Here is a 13,825-nt window from a genome sequence, read left to right as displayed (position 1 = left end):
AATTTAAGGTGACACTTCTGACAAGTGTCATTGGCATCTTCATATCTGGTCACATGGGCAGCAAGCCACTCCCACAAAGCAGGCCACACCCACAGAGTAGGTTCGAACAATTTTTGAAACCCACCACTGCTTATAACTGAGAAACTACTTATCAGTGAAATGTTCAATCATGCTATATAGGGGAGGAGGGAAAACAGAGATAAATTTGAGCCAGAATTCAATAATAAGATGAATGTACTTCTAATATAGGGCATGTTTTGGGGCCAAGTGGCAACAGCTTTCTTTTTCAATGCTAAAGAAATAACCATAGTCACAGATAATGCTAAATAGTTTCCAAGATCAAAGGCTGATTTCCAAGCATGTTGGAATCCGCATGAGGAATCTTAACTAGCTCGTAGGTAGAATATATAAACTGTATTCACATAACAATTCTCCACACTAAAGTGAACTGTGATTTATTTAAATAATTGAATTTTAATGGTCTACCCAAGACTCTTAACTATGAATTGTTATCAGGGCTGACTTGGTATTTGCAGTTTTCCTTTCCAGCTACACCAATGGACCATTGCCTATTAATGTGAATAGCCTTGGGCTAGATGTCCCAATGTTCACTGAACTGTGTAATAGTAAATAGTAAGGATAAAAAAAGGAAGAATAAATAAGAATGTTTCTTATATACTTCTCCACCTGACTAATTAATTATTAGGGATGTGCATCAGATTTGAATTGAAGAAATGCTAAGAATCTGGTTCCTATTTCACCTCTGCCCTAACACACCAATAGTTGCATGAGGGAAGTGTCAGTTAGCCCTTTGAAGTAGTCCAAATAAGAAGTGCAACATTGAGTACTAATTTTACCATTATTGTAAGATTATATTTAGAGAATCTTGCAAGTCTGAAAGTATTTCTCTCGTGCTTTACCTTTTACTTCCCAGAAAACTAGGGCGAATCTGTTTTGAAACCCTGCTATGGGCTGAGATAACTTTTGCTTGACTGTAATCTAGTTTACATTCTTCCTGTTGTTTTTCACAGTCATTCTCACATACTAGGGGTGAAATTCAGCAGGTTCTGACAGATTATGGAGAAGCAGAAGTGGAAATTTTGAGTAGTTGGGAGAACCGGTAGCAGAAATTTTGAGTAGTTTGGAGAACCGGCAAACGCCACCTCCGTCTGGCCCCAGAGTGGGGTGGGAATGGAGATTTTGCAGTATTCTTCCCCTGACATGCCCACCAAGCCACACCCACCAAGCCACACCACGCCCACCAAGCCACGCCCACCAAGCCACACCCAAAGAACCAGTAGTAAAAAAAAATTGAATTTCATCATTGTTACATACCTTGACAGAAAGTCACATCTGTCTCCCTCTTTCCATATCCACAATAACTTTGCATTTACTTACAAGGTATCATAAATAGAAAACGCAACATGCTTGGAAGTAATATCCCAATATTAAATATTAAACACGGGAGGCACCTGACTGCATCACTTACCCGTAGTTTCAACAATGCCTTCAAGGATTACAACAATTTCAAACTGCTCGCTCTTTAGGGATCTTTGCGAGAGGGCAAAAAAAGGACTCTTATCACTGATTTCATGACAGATGGTTAGAGGAGAAACGAGGAACAGTTGGTCGGCCCCAGTTCCAAATCCAACATCAAGCTCACATTGGTCTAGTGGCAAGAATTCACCTTCTGGTGTCTGTCGTGACTAAAGATAAAAGGAATGAAAGAGAAATAATTTCAGCAAATTAAGAACTAATGTGCAGCAGCCAAAGGAAGGGAACTCTTTTCAGTAAAATATCAGGGCCCTTTGCAGACTGTGGTGGCTTGGTAAAAATTAACTCGAGGTAGAACTCAATGGCGAAATGTGCGAAGTACCCGTGGTTCACCTCATGAGACCAATGTTGAGAAAAGACACGGACACGAGCTCTTCTCGGGATGAGGCGACCCAGATTGGACCCTGGAAGCCCCTTTTATTGAGATAGGACAAAGGCAGGAGGAGCAAGCAGCATGTGATTTAAGACAGCCTGTAAAACTACAATTGCTAATCTACTGCTCAGGGAAGTTCTGTCTATATATGGTCAAATCCTGGGCGTCGTTGGGTAAGGCACATCTAGAGTGAACTATCAGGATGTTATGTTATGAACTATCAGGATGTTATGTTTTTTAGGAGTTTGTTTTTTCCTGTGTGGTTCAGCATGGCTCTGCATGCCCTGTTATGCACTGGGCCATGGGTGACCACCACACCTACACAAGGAGTTATATTACAACAGAAATGGATTTTATGGGGAGAGATTTAAAGTCAGCCCCTTCCCACAATTTACTGAGCAGTTGAGATCAGATTTCCCAGGACAGGATCCATTCCTCCAACCACAAGTGGTAGAGCACATCACCATCATCATTATTACCAACATCATCATCATCATTCAGTCGCGATTGACCCTTGGCCACTCTATGGATAAGCAATCTCCATGCTCTTCAGTCTTATACCACTTCACCATGATCATCCTGGCAATATCCTTGATATCAGCCGGAAGATACTAGGGCGACCTTTCTCCTTTTTCCTCTGATCACTCCCAGCATGATTGACTTTTCGAGTGAATCAATTCTCATAACATGACAGCCTCTGTTTGGCAATCTTGGCTTCATGATATTTTTGGTGAGGTAAAGTCAGAGGTGGATTCCTACCAGTTTGGACTGCTTCAGTAGAGTAGGTAGTAATCTAGCAGGAAACTAGTTCTATTGGTGGTGCCATAGGCACCGCCATCTTGTTTTTTGCTTCTGCACGTGCACAGAAGCATTTTTTACCTATTGTGCATGTGTGAGTGTGCAAAGCGCATCTCTGAGCAAACCGGCAGTAGAAGAAGCTGGAACCCACCCCTGGGTAAAGTGATAAATGATAAGCAGATCACCTGTAAACAGGCATCCCTGTGGATTGCCTAATTGGTCCCCAGTGTTCTATACCCCTATTTATTAAAAAAATGGTTTCCAAAATCATTTAATTCAAGTGCTGTGAGAGAAAAAAATTCATCTGTACCTCTATTACAGTCTTCCCAATTTCAAATGCCCCCCAACTGAATTCCCAGCTTGAAATTCCCAGCAAAAATACATAAAGATCCTCAAATTGGGAGAAAAATGAGTTAGATACATTCATTTTTGAAGCTACCAAGCTCATCAGGCCTCAGCTGAGTAGGTCATGACACTTTATCCTCTCTTCAGATTTGAAAGAACCTGCCAACATGGGTCTTGTAGGGTCCCTTGCCTTGTGGAGGGGGAAGGCTGACATTACATGTAGGGGTAGAATTAGCAGCAGGAAAGGTGAGATGATTTAACAGATTAACAGAGTTGAAAGGAGCCTTGCAGGTCATCTAGTCCAACCCCCTGCCCAAGCAGACCTTACATCTGTCTCTACCTAGGATCGAACTGATTGTGAGGCAAGAGCTCCACCTGATTGATTTTAGGATGGCATTTAGATTGGCAATCCCAACCCTGTCCTCAGATGAGCCACTTCCAGTAGCATGTGCTTAAAGCATTGCCTTAAGTACCATTAAAGGTAATAAGAACAGTTGGGGACTGTAATTTAGTAACAATACCCATGGTTTGCTGACAAAAAGATCTTCTGAACCATCTCATTAAAAACAAGAGCAAGTTAGCTGAATGAATAATTTCTGACTGAGATTTCAGAAGGATGTGATCAGAACAGTCAGTAATGTGTAGGTTACATCTGAGGGAGTAAATGAGCCCAGATATTTAAAACCCAGATCTGGTAGCCCTAATTTAGGGAAATTCTAGAGGACAAAGAAGTGGGAGATTCAGTTACAGCAATATTTCTCAATGGCAGCAACTTTAAGATGTGTGGACTTCAACTCCCAGAATTCCAGCATGCTGGCTGGAGAATTAAGAGAGTTGAAGTCCACACGCATCTGAAATAGATGAGGTAGAGAAACACTGAGTTACAGCATAACTTTAGGTGTTCATTTAATTGTAAATTCTGGGTTTTAAATCGGATTACAAACTGGGTATAGCATTTGCCGGCGCTGTGCTTAAGCAAAAGTTACTTTCAGGCCGATCTTGGGAAAAATGCCTTTATTCCCCAGAGACAGCTGAAGTGGCCTCTTTGCAGATCAAGTATAGGATGACAGGGCAAGCACAGCAGCCTTTCCTTCCTGGACAAGAAGACATGTTTTGCTCAACCATGATTTATAGATAAACCGTACTGCCTGAATTCACATGACAAATTAAACCACAATAATACAGACCACCTAGATTGGATTCCCACAACTTGCAAATTTATACATGTTTTTTTTTATGGTATGCTAAGAAAGATTGAATTAATCTTATTTGCACAACATTGGAAAAGTGAGGAGACACCTACGGAAGAAGATATAATAAAAAAAAATATTGGACTGTGCAGAAATGGACAGATTAACACTGAAGGTAAAAGAAAAAGAAGACACAGAATATTTTCAAACTTGGGGACTTATTTTATCAATGGTTGGACAACAGAGATAGAAATTAGGAACTGTAAACGAATCAACCCAGACAGTAAACTATTCTTTAAGCACATATTGTGTGTAAAAGAGAAAACCATATAATATTTTACATACATACATACATACATACATACATACGCACGCACGCACGCACGCACGCACATACATGCACACACACACACAGAGGTAAATGTAAAGGTCCCCTCACACATATTGCTAGTCGTTCCCGACTCTAGGGGGCGGTGCTCATAATTGGGTTGTCGCAGGCATGACTTAACACTGAAGGCGCTATTACCTTCCCACCAAAGATAGTGCCTGTTTTTCTACTTGCATTTTTATGTGCTTTTGAACTGCTAGATTGGCAGAAGCTGGGACAAGTAATGGGAGTTCACTCTGTTAAGCGGCACTAGGGATTCGAACTGCCGAACTGCTGACCTTTCTGATCGACAAACTCAGCATCTTAGCCACTGAGCCACCACATCCTGCACACATACATGTACATGTACATATACATATACATGATTGAATTAATCTGTATTCATGGATATGATTGCAGTTTTAAACAGAGCAGCTATTGCTTCAGACCCAATGGTTCTTTTTTCATATTTTTAAATAAAAGCATTGGGCTTACATTTTACGCTAAACTATTTTATGCTTTTATTACTGTTGAGTCACTCATTTTTGCCACACAAATCCAGACACCTATTGGAAACCATGTCTGCTATCTGTGAGTGTCTGGTTTTTCATAGCCAGAAACCAGCAACCCTATTCGTTGCTGGCTATATTCACAGACCATGCATTACAGTTACAAACCATAATGGATGTGTTTGCAATACATTGCAAAGCTAAAGCTAATGTAATTTCCTGATATGTTGTGTGAACTCTCTTTTGAGCATTTTGATGACCTCATAAGGTGGGTTTTTTTTTTGCTTCATTGAAATATTTTGCAAGCATCTAAGGAAAATTCTCTTTTGAGCTCCCTCCCTCCCAACTCTTTTTTTGCCACTCCACTGAGTAGAAAAATCAATCACGGTAAGCCATAATGTGTTTCTGTCTGGCTTTGACTTAGTACAATGAGTAAGACCAGCCATTCTGGCTATGAATCAGGGTATATTGCTTATTTGTAAATACGCATCGGAGGATGGCACAGCACTAGGTACCCTCCTTCAAATCCAGCAGAACGTCAGGTGAATCTATGAATTCTTGGAAACTAAGAATTAGATATCCTACCAGTTAGATATTCTTTCTTGTTTTTACAACAATTTTTTGTTATTATTGCCTTCTTTAATAATGTTTTGCCAATCTCATGAACAGCGAACAGCTTGGTAGCTCATCTAATCTATAGGGAGGACCTTGTTCGTTATTGCTTTTTTTGCTCTTAATGCAAAATAAATAAATAAATTGCTGAACAGATGTCAGATGTGCCTGCTTTGTTTTATGATCTCTGATTAATACCACAGCCCGTGGTTTAATGCAATTTATGAATGTAGCCTTCTTTGGAAAGATCCAGCTTCTCCATGAGAGCGATTGAAGAATTTGGGTAGAAAGTGCTCTCTGACACCTGACCGTCAAAAGCCTAGCTTCAGAGCCTTTTCAAGATACGATAAGACATCCCAGGTTACTGCTAAACAGAACAAGAAGGAACAACTCTTGAGTTGTTATGTATTTAGGAAAGGCAGGATTGAGAGGTTGAAAGAAAGCATTAAATGCTAAAATCATTTAAGGCCAAAACCTGAAATGATTAATTCTTATTTTCTCCATATTGTTGTGGAGCATATGCTGAATTGAGCTATCTGCAATGTCATGAAATATCAACAGGGCAACTGTGCCTGTTTGCCATCATTGGTGATCATATGGGGTTTTTTTTTGTAGCCCAGGTATTTGCCTAACCTGCAAACTAATTTCTTTACAGGATCTGAAATCTAAGATAAGAGAGCGAGCTGAATGATGTGCCTTGCTTGAAAACCAGCATTTCACTTTCTTTTAGAATCATTTATTTGAGATAGATAAACTACAGTATTGCTTCTCAAACTTGGCCATTTTAAGAAGCATAGACTTCCAACTCCCAGAAATAATGGCTGGCTAGGGTACTCTATTCATACATCTTAAAATTGCCATGCTTGAGAAACACTGAGCTGTAATTAGCCTGAGCTGAAAGAATGGCAGCCAGTACAATATCAAAATATATTCCAGAACATTAAGCTTGACCCAACTGGCACAAATGCCTATGCTTCCTCAACTTTTCCTTAAGAACCATTAAAGACACAGAAAAGAAAAGATTCCAGACCTTTTTCATTTACCATGGAATGCTGGGTATTAGAAACTTGATCCTTACGTTTACTCTGGCATGTTAGGAACTAGAAACTTGACTTCTAAAAGCTGAAATGCTCAGATTGCGCAGTTCAGCTGGGAAGGAAGAAATGCACCCCCTATCTTGCATTTGACCTTCAAATGACACCATTGGAATCCAGCTCTAGGAAGTGCCGAGATGCCTGCTGGTGCCAATTGCCACAACTTGCCTGCTGTCAAAAGTCTCCAGCACTCACTATGGATTGCATTTGATAGTCAAAGCACTTGGTTTGGACTGGGGCCACAAGTCAGAGAACAACTCGTTCCAACACGAGTGACAGCTTGAGGCACTTCCTACTCTTGTGCCATGGCTACAGCAGGATGGGGAGGAAACAGTTCTTGCCAGGAGGAACAAGGGCTGGCTAGCTGCAGATTTCCTTCAAATGCCACCCTCCAATAAGAGCAGACCTTAGAATTCATCCTCAGTTTTGTGTGGCTGATTCAGTTTGCAAAAAAAAAAAAAAAAAAAAAAGGAAGAAAGAAAGAAAGAAAGAAACCATGTTCATTTTCACACCTTGAAAGGTATGACCCTGACAAGATAATTCTTGTCATGGGGAAGGATGAGATAAAAACGTTATACACTGCTGCAAATATCTTGTATGCCAAAATAAAAAGATAAACAGTAACACAATATTATTAGCATTACCCTTTATAATAATCAGCATACTTTTATTACAGGGCATAGACTGGCATAATGGTTTGGGAATGCCAATTTTCTTTGCATTCCATTAAACGTTTTTATGGTGGGGCACTATTTGTTATTCTATGGGGCGCATTTTATGACCAAAACTTGATGAGAAATGAGTATGGACTGAAACAGAGGGTCATTTTATTGCCATTGAAAGTAATAGGATGTCATCACTAACTGATATTATTGGTTTCAGTGGGGTTTAATTACAGCTAACTATTTAAAATACAAATATATACACGTGTAGTGAAGAGCGATGAGCCGGTTTGGTGTAGTGGTTGAAGCACCAGGGTAGAAACTGGGAGACTGTGAGTTCTAATTCTGCCTGAGGTATTAAAACCAGTCACTCTCTCTTAGCCCTAGTACGTAGGCAAGGGCAAACTATTTATGGAAATCTTGTCAGGACAACTGCAGGGACTAGTCCAGCAATCTCTAAGAGTCAAGAGAGACTCAAAGGAACAAACAAGCAAAAAAGTCAAGAAAGAACCCCCTGTAGTTCACCAGGATTCATCATGGAATTTAGTATGTCAACAATTAACTTGCAATGAACAGGAAACGAGTAACCATGAGGGCCTATTAGAACATGTGAAGAGATAGTCCTCAACTTATGACCAGAACTGCCATTGCAAAGCAAAGTAGTGGTGAAATGAGTTGCACCCAATTTTATGACTTTTTTTTGCCACAGTTGCAAATCACTGCACTCATTAAGTGAATTATATGGTCATTAAGTGAATCCAACTTCTCCCATATACTTTGCTTGTTGGAAGCCAAATGGGAAGTTTGCAAATGGCGCTCTCATGACCCTGGCATGTTGCAACCTTTGTAAATGCATTCCCATGGTCAAGTGCCTGAATTTTGGTCAAGTGACCATGGGGATGCTACAAGGGCCATAAATGCAAGCATTGGTTGTAAGCCAATTTTTTCAATGCCATTGTAACTTCGAATAGTCACTAAATTAATTGTTGTAAATCAAGGATCATCTGTACTGTAAATCTGGTAAGTGCCACATAGTAGAAGCAGGTTGAAATCAGGATTACTTAGGAATTCATTAGGCTTAGTTTTCATCGATTCCAGTTCTATTACTAAGTAAATCTACCACTCACATCATTTCTATGTGTGTTACAGGTGAGAAATTCTAATGATAGAATTATGAGGGACAGGATGCTTAATTTTGTGTGTGTGTGTGTGTGTGTGTGTGTGTGTGTGTATGGATGAGGTATCCATGTATTATTACAATTTGTGCAAATATTTTATGGATTATTAATATCATGCATGGGAGTTAACATCCAGATTTTTCTGTGTCACTGTGGTTTAAGAGTATTCAAAATTCAGTATTTGTTGGCTTGCAATAGGCTCTGGAAAGATATTATATACAAGTAGAAAGCTTGAGAATATAATTAGTGTTATACTATTATCATTAAAAAAAAACCCAACCCTAAACTCCCTAGAGTCGGGAACGACTAGCATATATGCGCGAGGGGAACTTTTACCTTTACCTTTTAAACTCTCTTGAATTGTCAACTGATGCTTTCATTAAGTACAGTTATTTTTTTTATTACAGTCAACAATCAATTTATATGCTTTCTTTTAAAATGTTATCTGTCTTTTTTTCATCTGGGAATAACTTACTCGGCTTGATTTTCTGAAAAACATCGAGGCAACAAAAAGTGCATCTGGATTATTATAAGACCAAAAGCAGCCATTTCTGTAATGCTACAGATTCCATTCAGCAATAACTGTCCGCCATTATATTTATCACATACACCTCATTTGTACAGCAGTTGTAAAAACTGTGAGAAGCTTAAAAACAGGACCATATTTTTACAAGTTGGAAGAGAGACCCAAACTATAGGAAAAGAAGATACAATAAGTACTTCTGTTGCTGCCTGAAGAAATTTAAAAAAAAAATCAAAATGGAGATAGGCATGATGTGTACCTAGTTGTTTTGGGGTAATTGGAAGTCATCCTGCTGAAGATTACAAGTCTTGCTAGCTTCTGAAGTGGTGACTATTATAACTTCTTGTGTCCAGGTATATTTGCTTTGTACAGCATTGCGCAGGGCAGGAAAAGACTAAATCGATATAGCTGCAGATTTTTTCTGTCCCTTCTGTTTCTTTCTCTGGGGGCTCCTCTTTGTTTTCCCAAAAGCAGTTGTTCCGGGCCCCCTTGTCTTCTCTGTAAGGGCAATAAATTGCTTACAAATATCAGAATTATTTTAGTTCTTTTCTTCTTTTCAGGTTGGAAGGAAGTGCATTGCACTGGGCTGTTATATTGCTGTGCAAGTAAATAATAGTTACTTTACAACTTGTTATGATGATGATCTGTCTGACAGGTTCTGCCATAAGGGTATTATTTGGTAATCTAATGCTGTCTTCATTTGTTTTCTCAGGTACTGTAGATTTGTAATTGACTGACTTGGATGTAGTTTTAGACTGGATGTTTAACACCTTCTGTTTCTTTCTCTGGGGGCTCCTCTTTGTTTTCCAAAAGCAGTTGTTCCGGGCCCCCTTGTCTAATGCTGTCTTCATTTGTTTTCTCAGGTACTGTAGATTTGTAATTGACTGACTTGGATGTAGTTTTAGACTGGATGTTTAACACCTTCTTTTTCTTTACAGGATATTGTGTGAAAGCCTACATTTCTACCCCAAAGCCCCAGCCTAATGTTAGTCTTAGGTTCAGATAGGAAAGTTGTTTCTTTCATGCTACATGAAATTATGTCAAAGAGGAAGTATCTTTTGAATTTCCCACTGCGAAGGACATACCTGCCTGCAGAGATAGGATGGCATTCATAGGTAGGAAATATTCAATTCCAGAGAATACAGAAAAGGTATTCGCTGTGTTTGGTTCTCTGCCCACAGCGTTTTCAGTGTTATTTTATCTCCTGGCTGCTGTTCTGAATATTGTTTGCTCCTGCTGTTGTAGAGTGATTCTGACCTGGAAGAGAGTGGGCTGAGTGTAAATTGGTTTGGGCGAGGGTTTCTATGTTGAACAGATTGTCAGGGACGGAAGCTCTGGCAGGAGCGCCAGTCACCTGCAGGAACGGAAAGGCCTGGAATCTATTCTCTCCAACTGCTGGGGTCAAAGCAGAAAGCACTGGCCATTTATTGGCACTGCAGAACATATGTAGGCTCCAGCCAAGGCAGCAGAGGAAAAGTGGAAAGGTATACTGAATGTGCTTAAAGACATTATTCTTTTTAGCATGTTTTCTCTGTCTTTCAGAGCTGGCTTTATAAACATTTTGGATCAAGCTCTTGGTTAAATCAAGCAACCCAAACTCAAAAGCATAGGGCATTTGCAATGGAACCTTAGGATGTTCTCCTAATTTTTATTTGTATATTAACAAAATTGATAGGCTACTCAATAGCAAAGTTCACCAATGACTTACAGCAGCTCAGATGCGCTTGCAAAAATTCAATGACATTTTCTAACTCGATTGCTTATGGAATGTTTGCTGGAGTTTGAAGTTTGTTGTTTTTTAAAGAGAGAAGTTGTGAAAAGCTGAAGTTATTGAAATTAATAAAATACACCCTGATCCTATGAACGTTACTGGAAACAGTTCCCCAATAAGAGCAAAAGGCCACAATTGTACATCTATAGTCTCTAGTTATATCCTCAAAATTAAATATCCAAAGCTAGATCTGGAAATGATAAAATGCTTTATCAAATATTACAAAGCGTATATTTTAGTAACTGAACATTTATTATCCTTGGGCCGTCTGGTACAGCTCCCTAAGCCTATTTCAGCATCTTTTTTAGGACCCATTTATTCTTGGTTTAATATCTACTGATGTGTATTATTTATACAGCAGCTTTCCTTTGCCACCCACTATCATGTATGAAATGTGCTTGCCTTTTCCAATAGCTCTTTGTTCCTGCTTTGCAGAGAGGGGGGAAAAATAAATAGCCTTAGAACAGAAGCTAGATTTGAAGCTTAAAGACAGGGCTTTGCTATACCCTAGAGCACAGCTGCCAAGATCAGCATGCAAGAAGATAGGAAGAATCTTACCCGCCATGAGCCTCCCTCCCTTCCAGGGAATCCTTTCACCCACCTTAATGAGTTTGCAACGGATCTGGGCTGAGACCATGTGGCTGTTGCGGAGGTTGCCCACCCGAAACATAAGGCAGAGTTTTCCATCTCGCTGCGAGATGACAGCAGCCCGGCTAAACATGAGAGTTTCAGCACGTTTCTTGGGTTGGGACATTTTGATGAACATGCATCCGATGAGGAAGGCATCTACCACAGAGCCCAGCAGTGACTGGAACAGAAAAAGCACAATTCCTTCTGGGCAGCGCTCGGTAATGTAGCGATGACCATAGCCAATGGTGGCTTCTGTCTCGATGAAGAAGAGGAAGGCCGAGGGAAAGTTGTAGACATTAGCCACACATGGGTTGTGTCCTGAACTGGGGCTCTGGTGTATTTCTAGGTCCCCACGCAAATAAGCGATTCCCCACCACATGGAGGCCATCACCAGCCAAGCAACGGTGTAGGTCAGCAAGAAAATGAGAAGGTTCCAACGCCACTTGAGGTCCACCAGAGTGGTGAAGAGGTCAGAAATGTAGCGACTGTTCTCACTGCCCAGGTTGCCATGCTGGACATTACAGCGGCCGTTCTTGTCTACAAAGCGCTGCCTTTTCCGATGGAACGGTGCAGCCACCACGGCCTGATAGTCATCACCAAACTTTCTTCTCACGACTGACATTCTGACGAGAAGGAGATTTCCTTACACTCTGTGTGGTTTAGTAGTAGAACGAAGGCTGGTCTCAGAGGAGGGGAAAAACTGTTGTTTCATGCGAGGGGCCCAATGTAGGCAATCATTAGCAGAGCAGGCAGTAGCTGGTGGTCTCGTCCGCTTGACGTGGGCAGTTGTTGGAGATCAATGGAGCCGAATCCAGAGAGGTCTTTTCTGTGCCTTGGGTAACTGCCAGATACCAGCACAAATAAAATCCAGATGATTGTACAATCTTTATTTGATTATTTAAAACATTGTCTTAGTAGAGGATGATGCCAGAGGCACAGAACAAACGCTGAAACACAAGGAAGGGACCCAACCGGTTTGGCTGCCACTCTCTTATGATGCCAGTGGAATGGTACAAGTGCAGGATAAGATCAGTTTATTGGGGACCTCCCTTTTGCAGGCTTTGGGTTGTCGCTGGCCAGCTGTCTTGTAAGGGGTGGCTTCCTTCTGGAACGGTACAGGCTATCTAGCACAGTCTTTATAAACCCCAAGTCTGCAGGCAACCCCAGCAGGAAGCCAGGGTTTGCAGATGCGAGAGTAGTGGTGTAGATAGACGCTTTGGTGGTGCCCTCTTGAGTGAAGCTCTCTAAGCCCCGGGATCAAACTCAGTCAGATTCGTGCGTCGGTAGCAGTAACCAGAACTGGGGTGCAGTAACCAGCCTGCCCTAGGGTGCTTGGCCGCGGCAATGTCCTGGATAGAGCCGACGGGGTACTTCCCAATTGCAGGAGTAACTGCTGCTCCGGTTGCTTCTTTTCTTCGGCGGTTCTCTGCCCGGAATTCCTGAGGGACGCGTGTCCCCCTCTCGTGGATGGAAGTTCCCTTCAGGCGGCACTTGGCGAAGCGCGGGGCTTCCCAGTCGAGTCCCGTGGATTTGAGCCCCGCGACAGCACGGCGGTCGGAAGGGTGACCGAGCGAAGAGAAAGCCTCGTCTCCTGCTTCTCCTACCCGAATCCTGCTTCTCCTCCTTCAGCCCCGGTCGTGGCGCGCTTGGAGTAGGTCTCTGAGAAACTTCACCTTTATGGTCTTGCCCAGCTGCGGCGGCGGCTGCAGCGAGCAACGGGTCTTGGGCAGGCAAGAAATTGGGAGGCAGGCGCTGAACGAGTCTCAGGTTGTGGCCGAAAGCTCCGAGCGAGCCCGGGGAGTAAGCTGACCGCGCTCCACGCCGCCGCCTAGCGTCCGCTGCCACCGCCACCCATCCTGGACGCCCCTTCTTGCCTCTTCTGGGAGCTGTGGGGTCTCCGCGCCGCGATCATTCTTCACCCCCACCCCACTCCGGGAAGGAGCGTCCGCAGCTGTCGGCGGCCTCCAGTGGACGTTGGTGGTAGGCGGGCAAGGGGATCCAATCTTTCCGCCCGATCCGCGTGGCTCTCGCTGCTGCTACTGCTGAAGGGATCCCCTAGCTGAGACGGGAAGCGGCGAAGAGCGAGATCTGTGGAGCAGCGGTGAGTCATGCGACCGAACGACACAATGGCTCAAGCCCCATGTGAGAACGAGAATGGAGAAGTGGAAGGAATCCGAATTACCGCCAGGGTTAGGGTTAGGGAAAGCGCAGTGGGACAT

At 42.1% G+C, this 13,825-nt stretch overlaps 1 protein-coding gene across 2 annotated transcripts in view; it reads right to left on the bottom strand.

Moving 5' to 3' along the window:
- Positions 1–13,162, bottom strand: part of LOC106538486 (G protein-activated inward rectifier potassium channel 1) — a 28,830-nt gene extending 15,668 nt beyond the window's left edge. For both annotated transcript variants that reach the window (XM_087713636.1, XM_087713637.1), the window contains exons 1-2: positions 11,578–13,162; positions 1,490–1,706 (exon numbers count right to left, since the gene is read on the bottom strand). In XM_087713636.1, the coding sequence (XP_087569762.1) occupies positions 1,490–1,706; positions 11,578–12,228 (868 nt within the window). In that variant the 5' untranslated portion in view covers positions 12,229–13,162. The remainder of the gene's footprint in view (positions 1–1,489; positions 1,707–11,577) is intronic.
- Positions 13,163–13,825: the final 663 nt, after the last annotated feature.

This window comes from Thamnophis sirtalis, unplaced genomic scaffold (assembly GCF_051295495.1).
Source record: "Thamnophis sirtalis isolate CommonGarterSnake01/CBP01778 unplaced genomic scaffold, rThaSir2_p1.2 scaffold_4, whole genome shotgun sequence".
Lineage (NCBI taxonomy): Eukaryota > Metazoa > Chordata > Lepidosauria > Squamata > Natricidae > Thamnophis > Thamnophis sirtalis.
Note: the sequence above shows the minus strand (reverse complement) of the source record. Positions and strands in the feature narration are given on the sequence as shown.